Source organism: Martes martes (assembly GCF_963455335.1).
Source record: "Martes martes genome assembly, chromosome: 8".
Lineage (NCBI taxonomy): Eukaryota > Metazoa > Chordata > Mammalia > Carnivora > Mustelidae > Martes > Martes martes.
In genome coordinates, this window is record NC_137895.1 from 25,295,269 (window position 1) to 25,323,263 (window position 27,995).

The 27,995-nt window shown below is 40.0% G+C and overlaps 1 protein-coding gene across 1 annotated transcript; it reads left to right on the forward strand.

Moving 5' to 3' along the window:
* Positions 1–239: 239 nt before the first annotated feature.
* USP44 (ubiquitin specific peptidase 44) lies at positions 240–27,952 on the forward strand (the record flags this gene model as incomplete). The annotated part of the gene is made up of 6 exons (XM_080811335.1): positions 240–285; positions 15,438–16,932; positions 20,327–20,522; positions 22,078–22,186; positions 26,159–26,364; positions 27,753–27,952. Exons 2-6 carry the CDS (start codon positions 15,508–15,510, stop codon positions 27,950–27,952), a joined length of 2,136 nt encoding a protein of 711 aa, XP_080667461.1. The 5' UTR covers positions 240–285; positions 15,438–15,507.
* Positions 27,953–27,995: the final 43 nt, after the last annotated feature.

The following is a 27,995-nucleotide window of genomic DNA, read 5'->3' on the forward strand; positions in this document are numbered from 1 at the left end:
CGCAGGCCAGGAAAAGCATCCCCTGACGCCGACGGGAAGCCCGGGTGCTTCGTGCCCTGCAGGCCTACGTCCGCAGCCGGTAGACAGCCGCCGAGTGGAGCTGCACCCCCAACACTCCGAAGGCCCGGGGCGGGGCGGGGGGAGCGGGGCGGGGCGTCGTCACTAGTGACGTAGCCGCTCAACCGGACCACCGTCGCCGCCGTCGCCGCCGCCGCCGCGCCCCCACCGAACCCGGGGGCGGGGGTCCCGGGGTGAGCGCAAAGATGGCCGCTCGGGCTCGGGCTGGTGAGTGTGCGTGACCGGCGCGCGGCTGCGGCGGTGGCCCAAACCGGGTCTCTGCGGGAGCGGAGGTTCAACTGGAGCCCCCGGGGCTGGGAGGCACCTGGCGGCGTTTGCCCGCCGCGGAGGACGTAGTGGGATCCCTAAGGGAGGGACAGGGGGGCTGCGGACGGACTGAGAGGAGCGAGCCCAGGGGCGCGAGGAGGAGGCGGTGGCGGCGGCGGCGGGTCCAGCGAATTTAGAATTGGCGCCTCTGGGAAGTTTCGGTGGGTTGTGCGATGCCCTGGCCGGGGTCCCGGCGCCCGACCACCTCAAGAGTGTCCAAAGATGCTGCGAGGAGCCGCATTCCTGTGGCCGCGGTCATCGCGTAGCCACCCCGCGCTGGGCTGGAGGGGGACGAGTTGGGAGAAGGGGTGAAATAGCAAGACTTTCGGGGATGCGGAGGGGAGGGTGTGCACTGACCGGCGTCCGGGAGCTTGAGGATTTGTGATCGCGAATCTGATGCGCGCTGGGGCGCTCTGCAGAGCTGGTACTGTGGAGATAAAACCGAATCCTACCCCTGCTCTGATTGCCGCCAAGTGATGCTCCAAGCCTCCTGGGAGGCGTTGGAAGGGCAGTTTCTGGCCCTCCGTTTGCGAGGAAAGGCTTGCCTTCCCTCCATGGATTGAGTCCCTGCGTTAACAGCACCTGCTGCCACTTAGAGACACTTGGGATTTTTGAATACCAGCTTCCTAAACCATCCCCGCTGGCCTTCGGGGAAGGAATGCTAATAGGCTAAACCCGTTTTTGAGGCATAAGAAATGTGTTAGTATCCGAAGAAAGAAATGTTCAAGTTTAAGAGGTGGTAGGACACCCTCCTCCTGCCCCCATTCCCAATTTAAAAAAAAAAAAAAAGTGAAACGTGGTAATTGTTTCAACCAAGTTTGACCTGTTGTAAATTCTTCTGGTAACTGGGTAATTTCTTGAAGTTTTAATTTTGGAAGTAAACAATTTAGCAAGTCTTTGGAGAGTCGCTTTGTCTTTAAGCCCTCCCGAAATCCCCCACTCTTAAACTCTAATGGTCATATCTTGCAAGTAACGGGATTGTGAAATTAGCATGGAAATAGGACCTTCAGGCCCTGCACTTGAATTCCTTATTATCTGTGAAGTAGCTGCCTGTGGGGAAAAAGTAGGGGGGTTGGTAACATTGGGCCTGGAATTCCATTTTGAGTTGTCCTTAAACCAGTATTCAGTGTAAACAAGGAAAAAGAATTGGCTATTCACTCTGATCAAATTCAGAAAGCCAAACAGGAGTTAAGCACATGTTTATAGAATATTTCATAATCTCAGTGAGATTCAATATTGAGTTGTCTTGAAAGAGAGGAAAACTTCGTATTCTCAGAACCTTAATCTTTTTATCCTTAATTTAGTATCTTGGGACTTGAAAGAGATTTTTATTTTTGTTTAATTTCCCCCACCCCACCCCCAGAACTTAAGGAGATTTTTAACGTTTTGACTTGTTTAGTTCCTCTCCTTCCTGCTCTGATTTCTCTAACTTTTTGGGTACTAGCTATTAATTTTGCAATGGATGGCAGATTTTTCAGTCTAGGATTTTTCATTGTAGATTATCCGTATTGAAATTTAGAGATATTCTAATATTGAACAAAGAGTTCAATGCGTACATTGTGGAAAGCTGACCTTTTTTTTAGCTGTTTTGATTGAACATTTATCTTGTTTTTCTTTCAAAATATTAATTGTCCAAGATCTTTTAGCTTACAAATATTTAAGTGCTAAGTGAATCTGTGTTGAGCATGCTATACAATGATACACTTTTTGTAATTCTTAAAATGGAAAATCTGTTGAAGATTCGGATTAAATATTTGACATATATTGTTTCTACTTAATTGTCTCTACCCCCCTTTTTCACAGACTTTTCGTTTTCTACTACAAAAAGGAATAAGTTATCATATGACCCGCTACCAAACTTTTCCTCTACGTACTTGAATCTTACTGAGTATTATAGCATTGGTGGTATTTAAGAGGATTTTCTGCTCACTGGGTTGAGGGCTGAGTCTGATTGTATTTTGTTTGTATCCCCAGTACCTGACTATTTGCTTAACGTGGAGGAAAACCCCCTGTAAATGTTCGTGTTTTTGAATGGTACAGAGATACAGAGAAAGGCAACACCTTGGCTTCTTGGTGGCCGAAAAAGGATGCTTAGAAGTTTTTCTCCTTCCTGTAATGTTAGGCAGAACAAACAGGCTTGCCGGATTCTTTTGGAATTGTCTGGTTGAGGGAGATTAGAGAGACTAGGACACAGGTTTAAGAGTCTAATCAAGGCAGGAAATGTGGGAAATTGTTCTGCCCTTAGGCCCAATCTAAATAGGTGACAAGTAACTAAAATATAGGAGGAGTTTATAATACTGGCTTTCTGGCAGTGATTAAGATTATTAAAGTATAGTGGTTTTTCACAGCACCTCCAGATACCGTAAAACTTTATTATTAAGAATTCACTTTTAGTGGAGTTCTACATAACATAGGAAAAGCTAATTTATGCATGTTAGGCCAAGTCATGAATGTGCTAGAATGATAGTCTAGGCATTTTACACAAAGTATTTGAATTCTGTTTTCTAGACCCATATTACAATGCTCAAAATTTTTGTGAACTTTTCCCCCACTGTTATGAAATTAGCACCAGATTGATTTAGAAGTATGGTGGCATGACACTAATGATAAATATTTTGGAACAAAATTGCCCATGATTGAAATACTTAAAAATAGTGATTGGTGAGGAAATCAAATAACCTGGTGGCAGAACTTGCTTTCGACGAGCTTTTTCTTAGAACATCATCAACCAGATTCAATCTCTGTGCTTCTGGGGACGCAGTGTTAGAGACATGAAGAAGGTCCAGGGTAAAAGGGTACCTTTTTTGTTTAATGAGGAGTTTCAAGCGAGATCAAAGTAATTATAGATTCTAGGTCTCTAGAGGAAGAAAGAATAACCAGGACCTTTCTAGGGATAAAGGAGAGGAAATACATCATGATTGACAAGAGGTGCCAAAGCACATAATAGGCATAATAGCATACCTAAGAGGGAAAAGGGAGTTCATTGTGTTCGTTCAATAATTTCTAACTTCAAAATTTTGAAGCCCTTTGTACCAGGCACTATGCTTGACCCTTGGCATTTTGCAAACATCTCTTCAGAGTACAGGGTACTAATGAAATAAATGGAAATTTGGAAACTGCTCATAAGGACTGGGTAGGGTTTGCCCTAATTACCACAGATAAGGTTATTTTTATTCTCATCCAAATACATGCAAAGATCGAGGTGGCTAGTAATTCTTTTGGAATTGTCTGGTTGAGGGAGATTAGAGAGACTAGGACACAGGTTTAAGAGTCTAATCAAGGCAGGAAATGTGGGAAATTGTAGACCTACTTCCTATTGAAATTGCCATTTCCTTTTATCTTTTATTATGGAAAATAACAAATCTTCCTACTTTTAATAGATTTTAGAGGATCTCTTTAGGTTATTTGGTACTGTTGAAAGAAAATTAAATTTTGTGGTGCGCCTTGGTGGCTCAGTGGGAAGCAGCTGACTTTTGATTTTGGCTCTAGTTGTGATCTCTGGGTGAAATCAGCCCTTATGGGGCTCCTGCTCAGCACGGAGTCTGCTTGGGTTTCTCTCTCCCTCTCCCTTTGTCCCTCCCACCTCAAATAAATAAATAAATAAATAAATCTTAAAAAAAAAAGTTAAGTTTTATTGTAAAAATTATCTTTGTTAATATTAAACATATGCCAACTCTTTAATATCTATCCTTTTAGGAGGTTCTCTAATGAGATAAATTTAAATATTCTTTTTTTTAAGATTTTTTAAACTTTATTTTCAAAGATTTTATTTATTTATTTGACAAAGAGAAACAAAGCAAGAGAGGGAACACAAGCAGGGGGAGTGGGAGAAGGAGAAGCAGGCTTCCCGCTGAGTAGGGAGTCCAATGTGGGGCTCCATCCCAGGACCCTGGGATCATGACCTGAGCTGAAGGCAGAAGCTTAACAACTGAACCACCCAGGTGCCCCTTTTAAGATTTATTTTAGAGAGACAGCAAGCGCATGCACACACGGTACACGGTCAGGGACACAGGGAGAGAGTCTTAAGCAGACTCCATGCTGAGCACAGAACCCAAGGTGGAGCTGGATGCCATTAACCAGAGGTGACCTGAGCTGAAACTGAGTCCTTCACTCAACCCACTGTGCCACCCAGGCATCCCTAAATATTTATCCTTTATGCCCAGTGGTACACATGTTTTTTCTTTAACTGAAGTAGAATGTATATAAAAGGTACATACCCATTTCCTGAAACAGTAGTAAATATCCCAGTTATGAAAATTTTTAAAAATTGAACTTATTCACAAAGTAGTAATCTGTGTATAAAAACATTTTAACAAAAGATGTGTGGGAAGAGGCTGGTCACAGATGAGAGTAGAAAAGTATATACTGTGCAACAATTCAAAGGCTCGTATAGGCCATTTTGAAGAGTTTAGATTGATCTTGTGGTCTTTCAAGACTTTTAAACAATTTTTTTAAAAATGTGTAAAACTGTGCTATGAGACACACTAGGAACTATATAAAATGCAAATGTCATGATTATTTGACTAAGTATGAGCTATGAAAAGGGAGGAACTTCTTAATAAAGCATAATATTTAGCATCTATTTAGATTTTAAAATAATTTTTAGGTATGTATATTGGCCAGATCCCTTATTCTGTGTAACTTTTTAAAATAGTAATTAGTTTGGCTATTTTTCGTATGTTTATTTTTCCAGTAACTTCCTGTCTTTCATAAAGACATAGTTTTTAGGGGTGCCTGGGTGGCTCAGTAGGTTAAAGCCTCTGCCTTCGGCTCAGGTCATGATCTCAGAGTCCTGGGATCGAGCCCCCCATTGGGCTCTCTGCTCAGCGGGGAGCCTGCTTCCCCACCTCTCTGCCTGCCTCTCTGCCTGCTTGTGGTATCTCTCTTTCTCTGACAAATAAATAAAATCTTTAACAAAAACATATTTTTTAAAGCAAAGAATCTGAAAATTGTGCTACTAATTGCAATGACTAGAGGATTGAGGTGACTTTTATGTGACTGATCTTTAGTAACTGACCTCCTGTAGGAATTTCCAAAGCTTGCTAACAATATTGTAGCTTTCCATGTTTTCTAAGTGTCAAGATAAAATAGGTGGAAAGGGAGTGGTCAGCTGAAAAGATCATTTTGTTGAGGATAACAAATTTTATAGTGGAATGTTAAATTTTTTTTTAATTTTTATTTATTTATTTGACAGAGATCACAAGTAGGCAGCGTGGCAGGCAGAGAGAGAGAGGGAAGCAGGCTCCCCGCCTAGCAGAGAGCCTAATGCGGGGCTGGATCTCAGGACCCTGAGACCATGACCCGAGCTGAAGGCAGAGGCCTTAACCCACTGAGTCACCCAGGTGCCCCTGGAATGTTAATTTTTAAAAAACATTTTATTTATTTATTAGAGAGCACAAGCAGGGAGTGGTGGGGAGGAGGGGCAGAGGGAGAGGAAGAAGCAGACTCCTCCGCTGAGCAGGGAGCCAGACATGGGGCTCTGTCCTGGGTCCCCGAGATCATGACTTGAGCTGAAGGCAAATGCTCAACCTACTGAGCCACCCAGGTGTCCTTGAATATTAACTTTTGAAGAAAAAATTAGCTCCTCTTCTAATTTTTCAGTAATTTTTGTAGTTCTTACCAGTATTTGTATTTGGAGCACAAATATTTATTTAAAGTGTCACTACATACCCTACTAAAACTTAAATAATCTTTTTTAACTTTTTTATTTGTTCATTTTATTTTTATTTATTTTATTTTAAAGATTTTATTTATTTATTTGACAGACAGAGATCACAAGTAGGCAGAGAGGCAGGCAGAGAGAGGAGGAAGCAGGCTCCCTGCGAAGCTCGATCCCAGAACCCTGGGATCATGTCCTGAGTTGAAAGCAGAGGCTTTAACCCACTGAGCCACCCAGGTGCCCCTATTTTTATTTTTTAAAAGATTTTTCTTTGGGGGTGTCTGGCTGGCTCAGTCAGTTAAGCCTCTGACTCTTGATATCAGCTCAGGTCTTGATCTCAAAAAAGTCATGCGTTCAAGCCCTGTGTTGGGCTTCATGCTGGGTTTGGAGCCTACTTTAAAAAAAAAAAAAAAAAAGACTTGATTTTTTTTTTTTTTAAGTAATCTCTACACACATCATGGGGCTTGAACTCACAACCCAAGGTTAGAGGTTGCACACTCCACTAACTGAACCAGCCAGGTGCCCCTGTTTATTTTTTTATTTTTTATTTTTTAAAATATTTTATTTTTAAGTAATCTCTACTCCCAGCATGGAGCTCAAATTCATGATACCATGATCGAGCTGAATGCTCTAGGGGCTTCTGGGTGGCTCAGGTCAGTGGGTTAAGCCTCCTGACTCCTGATTTCAGCTCAAGTAATGATCTCAGAGTTGTGAGATCAAGCCCTGAGTGTTTGGCTCCCCGCTGTGTGGAGCCTGCTTAAGATTCTCTCTCTCCATCCCCCTCTGCTCCTCCTTGTACTCCCCCCTCCCAAAAAAAAGCTGAATGCTCTATTAAGAGTTGCATCCTGGGGACGCCTGGGTGGCTGAGTTGGTTAAGCGTCTGCGTTCAGCTCAGGTGGTGATCCTAAGGTCCTGGGGTCAAGTCTGCAATTGGACTCCTTGCTCAGCGGGGAGACTGCTTCTCCTGCTTGTTGTCCCCCCTGCTTGTGCTTGTGCGCTCTGTTTGACAAATAAATAAAATATTTAAAAAAAAAAGTTGCATTCTGTACCAACTAAGCCAATTAGGTGCCTAAAACAATTTTAATCAGGGGTCAGAAAGTATTTCTCAGTTTATTTTTGTATAAAATCTTTTTGGGGTACCTGAAAGCACACAAAATGGGACAAGACATGTGGTAGGCTGTGGTTAAGGATGGAGAAACTAGGATATTATAAAATATCAGGAAACTGCCTTGACTGTCCCTGAGGGAAAAATGGCCACTTGGTTGAGGGTGGGGAGCAGTTTTAGTGATCCATAATTTCCTATTCTTTTTTGTTTTTTTAAGATTTTATTTATTTATTTATTTGACAGAGCAATCACAAGTAGACAGAGAGGCAGGCAGAGAGAGAGAGGGGGAAGCAGGCTCCCCACCGAACAGGGAGCCGGAAGTGGGGCTCTATCCTAAGACCCTGAGATCACGACCTGAGCCGAAGGCAGAGGCTCAACCCACTGAGCCCCCCATAATTTCCTATTCTTTTTCTCTTTCTCTCTCTCTTTCTTTTTTTTTTTTTTTAAGATTTTTATTTATTTATTTGACAGAGAGAGATCACAAGTAGACAGAGAGGCAGGCAGAGAGAGGGAGGGAAGCAGGCTCCCTGCTGAGCAGAGAGCCCGATGCAGAGCTCAATCCCAGGACCCTGGGAACATGACCTGAGCTGAAGGCAGAGGCTTAACCCACTGAGCCACCCAGGCGCCCCTCTCTCTCTCTTTCAAGTATACTTTTTTTTTTTTTTTTAAAGATTTCATTTATTTGTCAGAGAGCATGGGCACAAGCCCAGGGAGTGGCAGGCAGAGGGAGAAGCAGGCTCCCTCCCAAGCAAGGAGCCTAATGCGGGACTGGATCCCAGGACCCCACGATCACAACCCAAGCAGAAGGCAGGTGCTAAACCCACTGAGCCTCCAGGGTGTCCCTAGACTTCCTATTTTTTTTTTTTTTTAAGATTTTATTTATTTGAGAGAGCACAACATTTATTTGAGAGAGAGGGGTCGGGGGTCGGGGGGACTGTTGGTGTGGGAAGCAGGATTTTAAGGGTTAAAGGCTCAAAGCAAACTTGAAGATTGATTCACCAGGATAATATCTTAGAGGAGAGTAAGAGTCTGGATGACTGGAAGGTGACTGCTATACCTCAGGTTTGGAGGTTACTGCTGTACCTCAGGAATGATTAAGTGCATAATAAGAATGATAACTGCAAATGAGAAGACTTGGGGAGTGATGACCTTATATATATATATGGGACAAATTGAGTGTATGGAAAAGATGAGAGGGACTAGTGAAAAAAAACAAAACAAAACAACCTAGCCTGGGTACTTGAACGATACTATACTATCTTTAATAAGAGGATATTGGAAAAGGAACTAATTCTCTGAAGACAAGATGTATAGGTAAACTGAGTTTGCAGTGTGCCTAGGACTGGTTCAGAAAGGTTTGGTGCTCAGCTATCTACATCTGATCATTGAAACTGTGCCAGTAGGAGGAGCTATTGAAATAGACATCAGAAAGGTATTACTACATGCTTAAAGCCTGGACGGTTATGTTGCAAAGGGCCATAATTTGAGTAAGTGAAAATTAATTTGAGATAGTCTTCACTAGGTGGTAAGTATAAGCAATTTTGTGCTCTTGAGCTGTAACAAGTTAAATATTTTACCCGTGAGATTTGATATTTTTTGCGATGTAAATTTTTAACTAAAAATACTACATATAATAAGATCAAATGTTTTATTTCTCTTCTAGTCATTTTAGTTTTCTATTCTATAATTGCTTTAATTATATGTTAAACCTATGTAAAAAAATCAGCTTTCAATAAGTAAAATACGGTTTTTTCTTTTTTTTTAAGATCTTATTTATTTATTTATTTATTTATTTATTTGACAGAGGGGAGAGACAGCGAGAGAGGGAACACGTAGAGGGAGTGGCAGGGAGAGGGAGAAACAGGCTTCCAGATGATGCGGGGCTTGATCCCAGGACCCTGAGATCATGACCTGAGCTGAAGGCAGACACTTAGCCATCTGAGCCACCCAGGCGCCCCGCATACTTGGTTTTATAAAAAGCATTTTATAGGTATTACTTGGAATTTTTTTTTAAAGATTTTTTAATTTATTTACTTGACAGACAGAGATCACAAGTAGGCAGAGAGGCAGGCAGAGAGAGGAGGAAGCAGGCTCCCCGCTGAGCAGAGAGCCCGATGTGGGGCTGGCTGGATCCCAGGACCCTGGGATCATGACCTGAGCCAAAGGCAGAGGCTTTAACCCACTGAGCCACCCAGGTGCCCCGATATTACTTGGAATTTTAAGTGTGAAACATTTTTTAAATGTCTGAGAAAATGGTAGCATAGATCGTTTTAATCATTATATATAGATTTCATTCAAAATATCATGACTGTGTGTTGCTATTATATATAGGCACAGGTAATATTTTATCAGACTCTACATGGAGGATGCAGAAATATTGTTATCTCTCTTTAAAGTGAATATACTGCTAAAAATTACATAACCAACCTGCAAGCTAAACAGGCAATACATAGCTTCTCCGCAGTGAATTAGCAAATGAAAAGCAGCACTCTTAACCCAGTGGAGGAAAATAGGAAGTGTCAAGAAAATACACCCATCCCCCTTTTCTTTTCCTCCAAGCTTTTAGATCTTTGTGTGTGAGGCCCCTTTGGGGATACCTTAGTGTCTTCCAGCTTTAGGTCTAGGCAGCAGAGCAAACTGGAAATCTCAGGTGGCAACAACCTGGTTTGCTAGCACATGTTTACTTCCCTGCCCTTCTCTTGGTTGTCTGCCCTCTCCTGGTTTCTTTCAGGGTAGACAGGGTAAGTGGGCCCCCTGGTCTCAAGTATTAATCCCCTGATCTGTCATTCCACCATTCTGGTTTCACGTCTTCATGGGGGTTTTTTTGTTTTTGTTTTTGCTTTAAAAAAATTTTTTTTTAAATTTATTTTTAAGTAATCTCTACACCCAACATGCCACTCAAACTCACAACCCTGAGATCAAGAGTCTCATGCTCTACCAACTGAGCTAAGCCGGCAACCCTGGTTTCACTTCTTTGGGTTTTTAAAAAAAAGATTTTATCTTTGAGAGATCTTTTAAAATGCAAATACCCTGGGAGAGGTCAGACCTTAGTTCTCAGCCAACATCTTAATTATCAGCTAGCACCCTAGTTGGGCTTAGTACATATATGGCTGGGAAGATTGAATCCCTGGCTAGAAGTGATGAGACTAGAAGGAAATTAGTAGTAGTTGTAGCAGTAGCATTGTCAGCTAACATGTACTGAGAGCCGCGTAAGTGTCAGGATTTATTCTAGGTGCTTTATAAATTTCTCTAATTCCCTCCACAACTGTATTAGTTTTCTCACCATTGTTTTTTTTAAAAATAAGAAAACTGAGGTGAGTGGAGCATAAGTGATTTGTCTAGGTCACATAGTAAATCCAACCAAGTGTTAAACTCAGGCTTTTGGATTCCAGAGTGTGCTTTCTAACCATTTTGCTGTGATACCTCTCCACTGCTATATAGCCTCCCTGAGAGACGGCATCTCATCACATTTTACACTTTTCATGATTTTTCACTGAATGGAAACATGCTGTTTAATTATAGGCCACTTCCTGTAGAAGGGTGGTGAGGACCTTACAATCATCTAAATAGATTTTTTAGTAATAACTGGGAACTATTTGCAGAATATAGAGAAAGGAGTAAAGAGGCTCTAATGAGCACATACATAGCTAAATATACACTAGTATGTATATAGTCCTGCATAAAACTTACACAAATAACATGCTCATAATTTTTAGGTAGTTGAAAATATGGATAACCCCAGAATAAACTATGTGTATTCTTTCTAGGTATTTTTTATTTTGCGTCTTCTTTTCTGAATGTTGTGCAAGGTGTTAACTCATACCACTTCTAAAATTTTAGAATGAGGGGCACCTGGGTGGCCTAGTCAAGTGCCTGCCTTCAGCTCAGGTCATGATCTTGGAGTCCTGGGATCAAGCCCAGCACTGCGAATCCCTGCTCAGTGGGGACTCTGCTTCTCCCTCTCCCTCTGCCCCTCCCCCTGCTTGTACACATACTTCTCTCTCTCTCTCTCTCTCTCTGCACTCTTTCTCTCTCAAATACATAAATCTTTTAAAAAAACATTTTTTAGAATGAAATAATTTCCCTTGAGTGCAAGTAAATGGCATTTCCCTCCTCTCAAGAAGCTGAACTAATAATTACTGTCTGACTTGCCCGAAATGAATGTTTAACTAAATTATCTCTGTATTGTTTATAAGATCCTTTTATTTTATTTTTTACAATCTTTTAAAAAATAAAAGTAGATAGGATACCTTGGAGGTTCAGTGGGTTAAGTGTCTGCCCTTGGCTCAAGTCATGATCTCAGGGTCCTGGGATCGAGCCCACCCCCGTTGAGCCCCAAGTTGGGCTCTCTGCTCTCTCGTTCTTACTCTCCAATAAATAAAAAATCTTTAAAAATAAATAAAAGTGGAAGAGGGCCCTAGATTTTTCTCTTAATCTCCATACTGAACCAGTTCTTTCAGCCGATGTTTGCTTTAACACTAACCTACCTCCGCTCCAGTCCTTGATTTAACACTACTACAGCTAGAATTTTCTTATAATACTTGGAGGAATGATATCTTATAATCAGTCATCCTTTCTCTAGATCTGCCATTTCAGATCCATCTGTAACCTATGTATCTGATCATGTCATTCTTCTCTACAGAATTCATCAGTGGCTTTTTTAATTGCCTGTAGGCCCTGGAAGCAGGCTTGGTGATGATTGGGGCAGGAATTTCCAAGATCCCAGGTACTGGTGAATGGGTCCAAAAGGGGAGTTGGAGATGTTTGTAGGGTCCAGGTGACCACATCCCCTTGACTCTGCTGACTCCACATAATGGGACCCTCTAAAGTCTCAGGTCTGGGCCCTGGTGGTCTGGGTTTAAAGGCAGTGTGTGCTGTTGCTGTGTGAACTTTTGGTGGCAGCAAGAATCAAAGCAGGGAGACCATTTAAGAAGCCTATTGCAGTCATCCCGGTGAGACTTAATGGAGCTTGGATCAGAGTGAGAACAGCGGAGGTAATACATAGTCAGTTTCTAGATATATTTTGAAGATAAAGCCAACCAATTTTCCTGAAGGACTGATGTGATAAGAGAGAAAGAGGAGTCAAGAATGAGATATTTAGGTTAGTACCTGCAAGGATTTAGTATAATGGAGCATATCATTCACTGATGTCTTAATCTTGCCATTAGCAGCTATTGTTGAATGCCAGCAGTTCTAATAAAATACTGTATTTGAACAGGTTTTGGACCACAGGAAATTTTGGAGAAAGAAAAGTAAATTTAAAATGTGTGCTTGAACTTTGTGTACATGTGAGGGTTAAGACTGGTCAGCCTTACGTCCATATTCAGATACAGCCTACATCTGAAAAAGTTAAGAAGTGGAGGGAGAGGCGCTATCTGACTGCTAGGAGATTGTACAAAAAAGAGGTGGGAAGGAACCAAATATCAGCTTTACCTTTGCAGCTTTCTTAGGGCCCAGGAGGTGGCACCTGCTGCAAGTACCATTGAAATTCATATTGTCTTGTTGCCCTAAAAAATTTAGAGCATCAATCATGCTCCATAAAATGTTCTGAGTGTTTTGTAACTAGGTCCCCACTTGTGACCTGAAACTTGTGTTCAATTTGTGTTAAATCAATGAAGAAAAAAAATTTTTTAACTATTTTATTTATTTATTTGAGAGAGAGCACATATGCAGGAGCATGACCACGGGGAGGGGTGGAGGGAGGAAAAGCAGACACCCTGCTGAGCAGGCAGCCTGACACCGGCTTAATCTCGACCCAGGGATCATCATCACCTGAGCTGAAGACAGACGCTTAACCAATTAAGGCACCCAGGCACCCCAATAAAGTATTTTGTGATCCCTACTTTTTAACTAGATTACGATTTTTATTTTTATTTATCTATTTTTTTTTAAAGATTTTGTTTATTTATTTGACAGACAGAGATCACAAGTAGGCAGAGAGGCAGGCAGTGAGAGGAAGGGAAGCAGGCTCCCTGCTGAGCAGAGAGCCCGATGTGGGGCTCGATCCCAGGACCCTGGGATCATGACCTGAGCCGAAGGCAGAGGCTTCAACCCACTGAGCCACCCAGGCGCCCCTATTTATCTATTTTTAAAGATTTTATTTGAAGTGATCTCTTAACCCAGCATGAGCCTCAAATTCACAACCCAGAGATCTAGTTGCATGCTCCACCCACTGAGCAAGCCAGGTGCCCCTATTTTTAGATAGTTGTAGCAAAAAGTATTTGTGACTCTATTATGATAAAGAAACATGTTTCTGGGTCAAAGCCATATAGGTTTTGTTCATTTTGTTTTGTTTTATTGGGGTGGGGTTTTGTTTTTGTTTTTAGAATACACTTCCAACTTCAGATAGTGTGTAGGCCCACCAGAATATAAAAGTTTATTATATTGCCACCCAGTTCATATTCTTCCTTTTTTCTTTTTTCTTTTGCTTACTTATCCTTGCACATTCCTGAGATGCTATTCAAACACAAAAGCATTCTCCTATCTCTCTGCCTCCCTCAGGTAAACTGTCAAGTCTGTCAAATTCAAAGTGTGTTATAGAGCCATGAATTGAAGGTCATTATTGATTTACTGGTGGAAAGCTAAATTTAAAATGGTAATGAGGTAGAATGCTGTGATTTATTTAAATAAATAGATGTTCGCTATCGCTACCATTATAGCTACCATTTATTGGGTGCTTACTGTGTGTTAGAAAAATATTTTATATTATCTCCGTCTTCATTGAAGTTGGTATGATTTTTCCCTGTTTTACAGAAGAATTTTAGAGACGTTAAAATATTTGCTCAAATCAGACATATAAACAGTATGTGGCAGAGGTAGAATTCTTACCTCTAAGTTTTTGTTTCAGATCTCATGCTTTTAACTATGGTTATGCTTTAATAACTATGTGGACAGGGCTCTCAGAATGTAGATATTTGTGAGATATATTTGAGTCTTGCCAGCCCCAATTTTTAAGAAACAGAATGTAGTTTTGTAAACAGCCCTTGACTGTTGGGTAAAAGGATAGATCTTATTCTAGATTGAAAAGGGGTCATTACCCATTCTTTACCAGTAGATGGTGGCAGAAAATTTTTAAAAATTTTTTAAGTTTTTTTTTTTTTAAGATTATTTATTTATTTATTTATTTGACAGGGGTGGGGCACAAGCAGTGGGGAGTGGGAAAGGGAGAAGCAGGTTTCCCACCCAGCAGGGAGTCCAAGGCAAGAACTCATCCCAGGATCCTGGGACCACGACCTGAGCCAAAGGCAGACACCTAACAACTAAGCCCCCCAGAAACTCGAGTTTTTAAAGTTTTTAAAGAAAGTAAAGTGAAGTGTGTGTTCTTTCAGAGCAAGGCAGATGAGAGATTAAGAGACCTCTAGAGCAAGGGAATGGTGGGATCTGCCTATGGTATTATGACAGGCAGACCAGAAATTGGGAGGTGATGAAGCAAATTTATAAAATTATTCCTTTTTTAAAAAAATTATTTATTTATTTATTTGACAGACAGAGATCACAAGCAGGCAGAGGCAGGAGGGGAGGGGGGAAGCAGGCTCCCCGCCGAGCAGAGAGCCCGATGATCCCAGGACCCTGGGATCATGACCTGAGCCCAAGGAAGAGGCTTAACCCACTGAGCCACTCAGGCGCCCCTATAAAATTATTCTTGAAGGGGACCTGGGTGATTCAGATGCTTAAGCCCTGCCTTTGGCTCTGGTCATGATCTCCAGGTCCTGGGATCAGGCCCCCCTGCTCAATGGGGAGTCTGCTTCTCCCTCTGCTTCTCCCCTGCACTTGTGCTCTCTCTCTCTCTTTTTTATTTTTATTTTTTTAATAATTTTTATAATTTTATTTTTTTATAAACATATAATGTATTATTAGCCCCAGGGGTACAGGTCTGTGAATCGCCAGGTTTACACACTTCACAGCACTCACCATAGCACATATCCTCCCCAATGTCCATAACCCCACCACGCTCTCCCTCTGTCTCTTTTTTAAAAAGATTTTGTTTATTTTATTTTTGTGAAAGAGAGTGCCCATGCACACATGAGTGGGGGGAAGGGCAAAGGAAGAAGCAGACTCCTTGCCAAGCGGGGAGCCCTATTTTGAGGGACTCAATCCCAGGACCCTAGAATCATGACCCGAGTCTAAGGCAAACCCTTAATGGACTGAACCACCCAGGTGCCCCGTTTTCTCTCTCTGAGATGAATAATGAACAAATCAAATCTTAAAAAATAGATAAAATAATTCTTGGTAAAATACCTTATAAAAATATTGGCTCTTTTATTTAAAAAATGGTATTATTCTGCTTAGTTTTCAGATGCTTCAGGTATCGTGAACAGAGACTTGTTTGGATTATGCGTTTCTCAGCTAGACTAAATAAATGTTAACAATGGATAAGTGCAAACATATTGGGCAGTTGCAGCTTGCTCAAGACCATTCCATCCTCAACCCTCAGAAGTGGCATTGTGTGGACTGCAATACAACTGAGTCGATTTGGGCTTGCCTTAGCTGTTCTCATGTTGCCTGTGGAAGATACATTGAAGAACATGCACTCAAGCACTTTCAAGAAAGCAGACATCCTGTCGCGCTGGAGGTGAATGAGATGTATGTTTTTTGTTACCTTTGTGATGATTATGTTCTTAATGATAATGCAACTGGAGACGTGAAGTTACTACGAAGTATGTTAAGTGCAATCAAAAGTCAAAATTATCAGTGCACCACTCGTAGTGGAAGGGTTTTGCGGTCTATGGGTATGAGTGATGATAATTACTACTTACAGGATGGCACCCAATCTCTGCTTCAAAATGAAGATCAAATGTATACTGCTCTTTGGCACAGGAGAAGGATATTAATGAGTAAAATCTTTCGAACTTGGTTTGAGCAGTCACCCATTGGAAGAAAACGGCAAGAGGAACAATTTCAGGAAAAAATAGGAAAAAGAGAAGTAAGGAAAAGACAACAAGAATCAGAGTTTCAAGTTAAAGCAGAATTGGAAACTATACATCCTAGAAAGAGTTTACGTTTGCAAGGTCTAGCTCAGTCTACCACAGTAGAAATCGTTCCTGTTCAAGTTCCACCACAAACCCCAGCATCACCAGCAAAAGATAAAGTAGTATCTACCTCAGAAGATGTAAGATTAAAAAAAGCCAGTGACTCCTCAGGTAAACGAAGACCAATAGTAACCCCTGGTGTAACAGGATTGAGAAATTTGGGAAATACTTGCTATATGAATTCTGTTCTTCAAGTGTTGAGTCATTTACTTATTTTTCGGCAATGTTTTTTAAAACTTGATCTGAACCGATGGCTGGCTGTGACAGCTAGTGATAAGACAAGATCACCTTATAAGCACCCACCAATCACAGATACAGTATATCAAATGAATGAATGCCAAGAAAAAGATACCGGCAGTGCTCCCTCCAGACATCCAAGTTTATCATTAGGACTAAGTGGTGGAGCATTAAAGAGTAGAAAGATGGAACTTATTCAGCCAAGGGAGCCAAGTTCACAGTACATTTCTCTCTGTCATGAACTGCATACTTTGTTCCAAGTCATGTGGTCTGGAAAGTGGGCCTTGGTCTCACCATTTGCCATGCTGCACTCCGTGTGGAGACTAATTCCAGCTTTTCGTGGTTATGCCCAACAGGATGCTCAGGAATTTCTTTGTGAACTTCTGGATAAAATACAACATGAACTAGAGACAACTGGTACTAGGTTACCAGCTCTTATCCCCACTTCTCAAAGGAAACTTATCAAACAGGTTCTGAATGTTGTGAATAATATTTTTCATGGACAATTTCTTAGTCAGGTATGGGTTTTTTTTTTTTAATCTTATTTTCATCTTGGAAATTCATAAAATGAAGCCTAAAAAATGCATTTTCTCTGTATTTCTAGTGTGTTAGAGCTAGTCCTATTTTCACATCAAAATAGATTGCTTTTACAGAAATCAGCTCACTCATTTACAGTGTTCACTGATTTACATGTTTCCATCATGAATCACTAGAAGTAGTTTTTCACCTATGGTATCAATGATTTTTTTGTGGGGAGAGGGAATCAGGAAACAGCTTCTTAGGTTGATAATATTAAATTCATTTTCTGAGGGATTGAGAAGAGAGGGTTTAACCCCACAGGGAATAGATTTGAAGATGCTGCTGCCCTGAGAATGGATTTTAGTAATTTCAAGAATAAAGAAGTAGCCCTGGAGAACTTTCTATAAAACCAAAGGGGAAAAAGCCTGAAAGCTTTAACAAATAGGTAGGGAAGTTTTAAAGTAAATAGACGTGATTTCATTGAGAATAATCCTAAATGGTTTTCCTTTATTTTAATTACAGCTATAAAAGTTTCCCTTGTGAAAAGGAATCACGAAACCAGAATCTTCCATCTAATTAATAGCTCTCTATAATGAGTGGACTTATTGGTAAACTATTACTAGACATAAGGCTCTCTACTTTTCCATCGCACGGAGCTTAAAAATCTTTTGTTTTAGGCAGTTGGGCTGTACAGGTCGTTTCTTTCCCCTTGTACACCTGCCTCTGCTCCTCTGTTCTACTTTCACAGTAATGATACAATCTTTTGTCTTTATAGCATACTTTTCTGGAATGTAGCTTAAATATATATATTTAAAAAAATTTTTAAAGCTCTATGCCTGATGTGGGGCTCAAACTCACAACTCTGAAATGAAGAGTTGCATGCTCTACTGACTGAGCCAGCCAGGCGCCTTAAGTATTTCATATGTAATTATTAGGGTTTATCTTTGATGTTTATTCCACTTAATGTTTCAGAAATGCAAAGTTCTACATTGTGCCATTTATCAAGTAAGACTTGTTTCTTGTGTTGCATGCAATTTTATTTTTCCACCACTTTTATCTAACAGCCTAGAAAGCACCATTAATAGGAGAGCCTGGCTGGCTCAGTCCCTAGAGCATGCAGCTCTTGATCCTTGAGGTGGTGAGTTCAAGCCCTATGTTGGGCCCAGAGCTTATTTTAAAAAAAAGTTAAAATGCACTATTATAAACAGAATATATATATATAATATATATAATGATTATATAATATATAGTCATAAAAACCTGAATGATATGGTAAATCTATGCAGCAAAAGAAAAATCATCCCCTTATCCCATAACCCCACAACCCACACATAAAACTATTAATATTTTGGTATACTTTCTTCTAGGTTTTTTTTCTTCTGTACATTAAAAATTTTATTTTTATTTTTTAATTTTTATTATTTTATTTATTTATAAATAAATATGTATAAATATTTATTATTATTATTATTTTATTATTTATTTTATTATTTTTATTATTTTTATTTTTATTTTTATTTGAAGTTTTGTTTTTGTTTTTGTTTTTTAAGTAGGCTCCATGTGGAGCCCAACATGGGGCTTGAACTCATTGACCCTGCAATCAAGATCTGATCAAGAGTCAGGCACTTTATGGGGCACCTGGGTAGCGCAGTGGGTTAAGCCTCTGCCTTCAACTCAGGTCATGATCTCAGGGTCCTGGGATCAAGCCCTGCACTGGGCTCTCTGCTCAGCCGGGAGCCTTCTTTCCCCTCTCTCTCTCTGCCTGCCTCTGCCTACTTGTGATCTCTGTCATATAAATAAATAATCTTAAAAAAAAAAAAAAGAGGCACTTTAACTGATTAAGCCACCCACGCAACCCTTTTTTTTGCACATTTTAAAAAAAATTGTGTTTATTTATTTAAGAGAGGGAGAGAGAATATAAGCAGGGGGAGTGGCAGAGAGAGAGGGAAAAGCAGATCCCCCACTGAGCAGGGAGCCCGAGAGGGCTCTATCCCAGGACCCTGGGATCATAACCTGAGCCAAGGGCAGATGCTAGCTGACTGTACTTCTGTACATTTTATATTTTCTCCTACTTGTGCAGTCATGATGAATTTACCTGCTTTTTTTTTTTCAAAGATTTTATTTATTTATTTGAGAGGGAGAGGATCAGAAAGAGAGAGAGAGCATAGGAAGGGGGAGGGTCAGAGGGAGAAGCAGACTCCCTGCCAAGCAGGGCAGCCCCATGTGAGACTCATCCCGGGATTCCAGGATCATGACCTGAGCCGAAGGCAGTCACTTAACCAAGTAAGCCACCCAGGCACCCCAAATTTATCTGCTTTTTTCATTATTAAGGTAAAGATTTTTCATAGTCATTAAGATACTTGATCTTTTTTTTTTTCACAACATGTCAATGTCCATTATATGTATATACCATAATTTATTTACCCATTCCTGTATTGTTGACTTGAAAACTATTTCCAATTTTTCTGTTATTATAATGTCACAATACATTTTCTTCTAATGATTTCACTAAGACAGAGTCCTAGAATTACTTTGTCAAAGGGTAAGACTTTTGATCCTTGGCTACAAATTTCTTTCCAGAAAGTTACAACTTCATATTTTGAATAGTGCAAGGATGCCTGTGAGAGTATGGCATCATTTACATTAAATGTATTGTCTTTTGAAGTTATCAGTTGGTAGGGCTATTATAAAAATATACAAATAGTATTTTATTTGTATCACTGTTAAAAAGTTACAGGGATTTGGGGAGAGAAAATTAATGAAAGATAAGTAAGGAAAGGGGCACCTGGATGGCTCAGTCTGCCTTCTGCTCAGGTCATGATCTCAGGGTCCTGGGATCAAGCCCTACATTGGCCTCCTGGCTCAGCGGGGAGCCTGCTTCTCCCTTTCCCTTGCCTGCTGCTCCCCCTGCTTGTTATCTCCTCTCTCTCATTGACAAATAAATCTTTTTTAAAAATAAAAAAATAAACCCCACCAGTACATAGTGGTTTTTTTTTTTAAGATTTTATTTATTTATTTGACAGAGAAAGATCACAAGATCATAAGTAGAGAGGCAGGCAGAGAGAGAGAGAGAGAGAGAGAAGCAGACTTCCCGCTGAGCAGAGAGCCCGATGTGGGGCTCGATCCCAGGACCTGAGATCATGACCCGAGCCGAAGGCAGTGGCTTAACCCACTGAGCCACCCAGGCGCCCCATAGTGGGTTTAATGACAGTTATTGAAAGGAAAAATTATAATAATGAAAAAAAATCCCTGAAAATAATATGAAGCAGATTACTCAGAATTCTGACAGTGCATTTTCAGAAGAAAAGCTAATGTACTGCAGTGACGTCTATAGTGAAGCGAGTAAATGTTTTATAGGATTGTAATCTGAGAAACTAATATTTTTATTTGCAGGTTACATGTCTTGCATGTGACAACAAATCAAATACCATAGAACCTTTCTGGGACTTATCACTGGAATTTCCAGAAAGATACCAATGCAATGGAAAAGATATTGCTTCCCAGCCATGTCTGGTTACTGAAATGTTGGCCAAATTCACAGAAACTGAAGCTTTAGAAGGAAAAATCTACATATGTGACCACTGTAACTGTAAGTAGAGACTGTATATTCTCTTTGCTTTTCTAAGATTAACAAGGATAACACATGAGAGGAAGCTGAAAGAAATTTCTGAAGTAGCAGTTCTGGAAATAAACTTTGTTAGTTCATCAAAAGAAACTGGGATAGATATTTCTACTTTATAACTTGCATTTGTGAACTATGTGTTTTGCATTATTGGTGACGTTAATTTTTTTTTTTATCCCATAGTCAAATATGGAGGGAAAGGATTCATAAAATAAGAAATTTGAACTTAATATGTGAGGTAGAATAAAGTAGCAATGAGGACTAGTAAAAGGAAAACGCATTATTTAGTATTAAGTAAAATGCTTCATGTGCGACTCAACCTCAGGACAACAGGATCGTGACCTGAGCCGAAGGCAGACACTTAACCATCTGAGCCACCCTGGCGCCCTGGTATCACTTATCTATATCACTTATATCTTATCACTTATCACTTATCACTTAGCTATACGTGGGCTGTGTATTCAGGGAGATGATCCAAAAGTAAGGACATTCAGCAGCACTGGATACCTGGATCTCAGGGATAGAAACCTAGAGGACAGGCCACCTGTGGGAATTGCAGACAGCTTACAGGACAGCCTCGTGGGGGCTGGTTCCACCACCTGCATGAGAAGCAGCTGCTGCTGTGGCTTGAGTCAGAGCTGTTTTATCAGTTGAAGGACAGCTCCTGGGTATCCGGAGCAAACTCTAGTGGATAGTGGCGCAGCCAGAAGCTGCAGGTACAATTCATGGGTGGACCTCCAGAGAAGCAGAAGAGACAACAAAAAGAATCCTAAGTGCCGCTTGTTTAGGATCTGGTACCAAAATAGCAAAAGCAAGACACTGAGGGAAGCCTCAGGCTCAGAGCTGGAGGAGGACTGCTTTGTCAGAAAGTGTGGAAGGATGTTCTGAACTAGTAAGGATCCCACCCCGGCATTCCAGTTAGCCTCAGTAGATGAACTATGATGCTTTTTTAAGTTAAGAATTTGAGAAGAATAGGGACGCCTGGGTGGCTCAGTTGGTTAAGCAGCTGCCTTCGGCTCAGGTCATGATCCCAGCGTCCTGGGATCGAGTCCCACATCGGGCTCCTTGCTCCGCGGGGAGCCTGCTTCTCCCTCTGCCTCTGCCTACCACTCTGTCTGCCTGTGCTCGCTCACTCTCTAACAAATAAATAAATTTAAAAAAAATAAAAAAAAAAAGAATTTGAGAAGAATATATTAAAGTATGTTTAGGGACAGTTTTAACTTATCCTATTAATTGGCATAGCCAAATCCATTTTTAAATATTATAGCACTAGATCATTCTTTTGCCTTATTTGTAGGAGTATATTAAATCAGGTGCTTAATTGTTTACATGTCTGTCTGCCTGACTAGCTCTTAAATTGTGTGCCTCTAAGTTTTTTGTTAGGCCATGTCTTTATCTGTACCACAATACAATACCTGTAACAGAGAAAATGTTTAATTATACATGTCTAAAGTGCTTAAAGTTTACTCAATATTTCCTTGTATCTTTAAATTTGATTCTCATTCTGTCTCTGATATCACAGCAAAGCGTAGAAGGTTTTCTTCAAAATCAGTTGTACTCACAGAAGCACAAAAACAGCTTATGATTTGCCACCTACCTCAAGTTCTCAGACTACATCTCAAACGATTCAGGTTAGTAGTAGTAGTATTCCAACTATACACTTCTTTTGTCTGTTGGTTTGTTTGCTTTAAATATTTTTTTATTTTTAAGTAATCTCTATACTCAGTGTGGGGCTTGAACTTACAGCCCCAAGATCAAGTCTCATGCTCTACTAACTGAGCCAGCCAGTCACCCCTCCAAATATACACTTCAAAGTTAATCATTCCTTGTGCTTATGGTACTTCAAAATTTAACACATGTGATGAATCAGATGTTAATAGTATATACTTGGCTAGTAGATGACTTCACATCTATCTACTTTTGTGTTTTTTTAAAGATAAAAAAAATGTTGTCATTATCTCTAGCCTTAATCAATAGACACCATTTTCAGTAACTAAGTGTCTGGTTAGCTTCCCTTATAGAATGCATTGCCAATGAGTAGACCCTTCACATTTTGGTCTGTAATATTATTCTTGTAAGCTTCTGCTTACAGAGTTTAATATTCAACATATTTTAGGTATAAAAGTTTTAAAATCGTAACTTAAGAGTATTTGACCCAATTGCCTCATTCTTGGAAAATATCTAAGGTATAGCAGTTCAATTCAGAGCAGTTAACAAAAACAAAAAGACTCTAGAGTTCAGAAATACATTTAGTCAGACAAATTACTTTGCAAAACTGTTGGTTAAGCAAAGCATATGGTTTCATACCTCGCAATAACCATGTTAACCTTAGAGCTTGTTCTTAAGTTACTTTATGTGCGATGATTTGAAAACTTTCGAGACTATGTTTTTCATATATATTGGTTTTTGGCTTGTTTAAAGTTTGTGTGTGTGTGTGTGTGTGTGTGTGTGTGTGTGTGTGGCTAAGATTTTATTTATTTTTTTTGAGAGATTGAGTGAGCAAGAGCAAGAGCACACATGAGCCAGGGCAGAGGGAGAGGGAGAAGCAGGCTCCCCTGTTGAGAAGGGAGCCTGATGCAGGGCTTGACCCCAGAACTCTAGAATCATGACCTGAGCCCAAGGCAGGCACTTAACTGAGCCACCCAGGTGCCCCTTAAAGTTTTTCTTTTTTTTAAAATAATTAAAATAATACATGTTTTTTAAAACAATCCAAACTTGGGGCGCCTGGGTGGCTCAGTAGGTTAAAGCCTCTGCCTTCGGCTCAGGTCATGATCTCAGGGTCCTGGGATCGAGCCCCCTGAGATCGAACCCCACATCAAGCTCTCTTCTCAGCAGGGAGCCTGCTTCCTCCCTCTCTCTGCCTGCCTCCCTGCCTGCTTGTGATCTTTACCCCTGCCAAATAAATAAAGAAAATATTTAAAACAATCCAAACTTTGCAGAAGGTAAAGTAAAAGTCCAAAGTAAAAGTACCTCCTCCTTCTCAACCCCATGTCCCAGTTATTTCAGTTACTTATGGAAGCTGTTAAAGGTATAGTCAACAAGTAACATGTGAGTGCTGTTAAATGCAAGATGTTGTTCTATACTCCTTGTGGAATATAAAGTAGGATTCTTTCCTCAAGATTATAGTCAGGCATGCACAGAAATAGTAGGGAAATAGAAATACTATGGGAGCACCTGGCTGGCTCAGTTGGTAGAGTATACAACTCATAATCTCAGGGTTGAGAGTTCAAGCCCCATGTTGTGCATGGAGCCTCGTTAAAATTTTTTAAAAATTAAAAAGAAAAAAGAAAAACGCTAAGTATCATAAGTTATATACAAATTGATTTATCAGAGATTTGGAAGAGGGAGTTAGCTAATGTCTAAATGTTCCCAAAGTCTGATGGCATAAGGGTCTTTGTGTCATTCAAGTCTCAGCTCATATGTCCATTCTTAAGAGCACACTTCCCCAACCATCCCATTTAAAAGTAGCACCACCAAACCCTCATTATCACATTACCCCCATTTTTGCATAAATGGCAAAACCCACTATCTGCAATTTGTAGTTTATTTACTTACTCCTCTCCCTCTGTAATGTAATGACAGGGACCTTGTCTATGCCTGTGTCTCAAGGCCCAGAACCGAGTTCTGTACATAGTAGTTGCCCCAAAATATTTATTAAGTGAATCAATGGGGCATATGCAGAAGGAGGAGCACTTTAGCCTAAGGGAGTAACATGAAGTATGGAGGAGGAACAGGGAAGGGTATACAAAAAAGATTTAGTGAAATCAGGTGAGACCTGCCACTGTGCATAAAATCAAGTGGAATAAAAACAAGAAGAATAGTTAGGAGGTTAATATTGTAGTCCATGACCAGGTAAGAAGGGCCAGGGAGTATGGAGAAGTAAGAGCAGAAACGAGATTCTGTAAAGACAGAACTGAAAGGACTTAAATTTTGGTTACTTAAATTTGTGCCGAATTGGCTATGATACTGTTGAAGAACTTCCTGTTCTTCCTAATTGCAACTTTAATCTGGTATTTCAAGCTCTCCTTTGAGTTAACCCTATTTGACTCTATCTCTTTCTTTCTTTTGCCCAAAACATTTTTGACCCTTCATGCCATGTTTATTTCTGATTCAGAGATTTTGTTTATGCTGCCTTTACCACATTTATCTTTCTCCTTTTTCTTCATCTGTTCAAAAGCACTATTGTATTTGCCAATGTATAAAATATATAGGATATATAAAATATAAAAGGGAAAATGGGATAGGGGAGGGGTATAAAGGAGCCTCTGAAAAAGCGTAAGAAATGGAACATTTCTGGTACCTTAAGACACTCCCCATGTGTGCCTCCCAGTTCAATGCTTTCCCTTCTCTTTGAAGCAAACTACTATGAACTTGGGGTATAGTGTTATCTTGTTATCATTTTACTGTATTTCCATCAGCAGAAAAAAAACTAAGTACCCAATTTAATCAATAAGAATGAGTATTGTCTATTTAGATGGATTATCAGTGTTTATTTAGCATTAAATAATGAAAGGTTTGACTGATATGGTAAACTAAAAGAATCTTTTGAATGATAGGAATTATAGGAACTTGTGTTAAGCAAGTCCCGTTTTTTTATATGCTTGGTCTTCCATGTTGACTACTTATAGGTGTATCGAATATAGGATCTCTTATACATTTCATGGGAGAAGTTTTGGGATATGACTCTGACTCCCAACAGATAATTTAATTTGCAAGTCTCATCTTTAGTTCCATACAATTTTATATTGTGCTAATAGCATTTTCACATATTTCTGCTTCAAAAAACCTATCTTCCTTTCTCCTTCTCTGCTTACTATTATTTGTCATAACCTCATGTTTTAGTACTTTAATGCTATCATATTTTCATCTGTGTCTGTCTTTTTGTCTATGTACTACTGTAAACCAAGCTGCATTATAGTTTCTTGAACAACTCATTATTTTCCCCTGTAGCACCAGCTCATACTGTGTGCATGATAAAAACATTGCTTGCTGTGCTTTGGTTCAATAAGAGGAAGCATGACCAACAGACTGAGAAAATGACAGTACAGAGGCATTATTTGAGTTCTATCCCTAATGAGTGTTATGCTGACTTACAGGGAAGGGTTACAGTTCCTATTTTTTTCTTAGAAGAGCTCTAAAGTGTTCCTAAGAATTAGAGGTGCCTTTTTTTTGTCCTGCTTTTTCCATATACCTGGCCAAGAAAGGTCCAGGTTATGTCTCCCAAGAACAAATTCTAGATTCTGGAATATCTTCCGCACGGTGTGACAAGGCAAGAGAGAATTAAAAACCCTTTGGTACCCTGAATTAATCTATTAGAAGGGGGAAACTGCTACTAGGCCATAATTTCTTTTGCTGAAAGTTAATTTACTTCCACTATCAATTAACTGCAGAAGACAAATATTTTAAAACCTGACCAGACCTGTTAAATGAACCTAAATTTTTCCACTTATAGCCAACTTCAGCATTGAAAGGATTTTATATTTACATTATTTTACATATGACACTTTGTATTCTATATTGAGGCCTTTTATTATGACTGTCTGAACCTAGTACATGGTTATATTCCCTTGACTTTTTTTTATTTTACCCTGGTTTGTTCACAGGTGGTCAGGACGTAATAACCGAGAGAAAATTGGTGTTCATGTTGGCTTTGAAGAAATCTTAAACATGGAGCCTTATTGCTGCAGGGAATCCCTGAAATCCCTCAGACCAGAATGTTTTATCTATGATTTATCTGCTGTAGTAATGCACCATGGGAAAGGATTTGGCTCAGGACACTACACTGCCTACTGCTATAATTCTGAAGGAGGTATATAGATGGGGAAAGTATTTTATTTTGGGTCAGACTTGGAAACTGGTATTCAGGCTTAACAATTTCTAAATTGGCCACTAATCATCTTAAGTGAAGCCACTTGACCTTTTTTTTTTAACAATACTTTTTTTTTTTTTTTTAGATTTTATTGATTTATTTGACAGAGATCACAAGTAGGCAGAGAGGCAGGCAGAGAGAGAGGAAGAGAAGCAGGCTCCCTGCTGAGCAGAGAGCCTGATGTGGGGGCTTGATCCCAGGACCCTGGGATCATGACCTGAGCCGAAAGCAGAGGCTTTAACCCACTGAGCCACCTAGGCGCCCCTGACCCTTTTTTTTTTCAAGAATACTTCTGCAGTTCTTAAAAAACAAAAAGAAATCAAGGATTTGTGCAGAAAATGGAATATTTCCTGCAGGATTATAGTAGTTTTGACTTTCAGAGGCTGTAGCAATAGGATAATAAGGATGGTCACATTAGTTAAAAGTCATTTTGCTATCTTATAAGCGTATTTGTAAGGACAAGTCCTCTGTCTACTGGTTCCATCTTGTTAATTTTGTTAGAGAACAGAGCATTAAAGACCTGGGGATCACAGATATTTAGAACAAACTCTGAGTTCAGGTTTTCTTTTTTATTTTTCAAAGATTTTATTTATTTGAGGGAGAGAGAGACAGAGGGAGGGGGCAGAAAGGGTGGGGGGAGGGGCAGAGGGAGAGAGAGAAGCAGACTCCCCATTGAGCAGGGAGCCTGACATGGGGCTGGATCCCCGGACCCTGGCACCATGACATGAGCCAGAGGCAGACGCTTCACCACCTGAGCCACCCAGGCACCCCGAGTTCAGGTTTTAAAACTCACTTTCACTTACTGCCTCCATGGACCTTCAAGGATAGTCTTCATAGGTGGCAAAATTGACTTAGGTTTCACTTTTTATTTCCCCTTCCTTCAACTACTACTGAATGAAGACTGAGCCTCCCCATTCATACCATTCCCCCTTACCCAGAAAAAAGAAGATGGAGAGAAAGCCCACATAATCCACGAATGCAATTAATTTAACAATAAACTACCAAGAGTGAGTTGCACACTGTTTGCTTTACAGTATGATTAGCAGTAAAAGCATTAACTGGTCAGATTATACCCAAAATTAAAGATAGTGTCCAGTGAAATAAGATTTTTTAACTTCAGATTACTTCTAGAATAAAGGTAGATGATTCCAGAATAACAACTGCCAAGCTGTATTTCTCATTAATAGAATGAATTGGCTAATTATTTTCCTTCAAAGAAACGTAACTCTCATTGAGACTATAATGCCTTTAAATCCATTTTAATTTATATTAGAAACTTCTAAAGTTATTTTATAAACATTAAGGTATATTTCTGTGCTTCACTCTAGGGTTCTGGGTACACTGCAATGATTCCAAGCTAAGCATGTGCACTATGGATGAAGTATGCAAGGCCCAAGCTTATATCTTGTTTTATACCCAGCGAGTTACTGAGAATGGACATTCTAAACTCTTGCCTCCAGAACTCCTGTCTGGTAGCCAACATCCCAATGAAGAAGCTGATACCTCTTCTAATGAAATCCTTAGCTGATCCAAAGACAGTGGGGCTTTCTTCTTGCGATTTTTATATACTT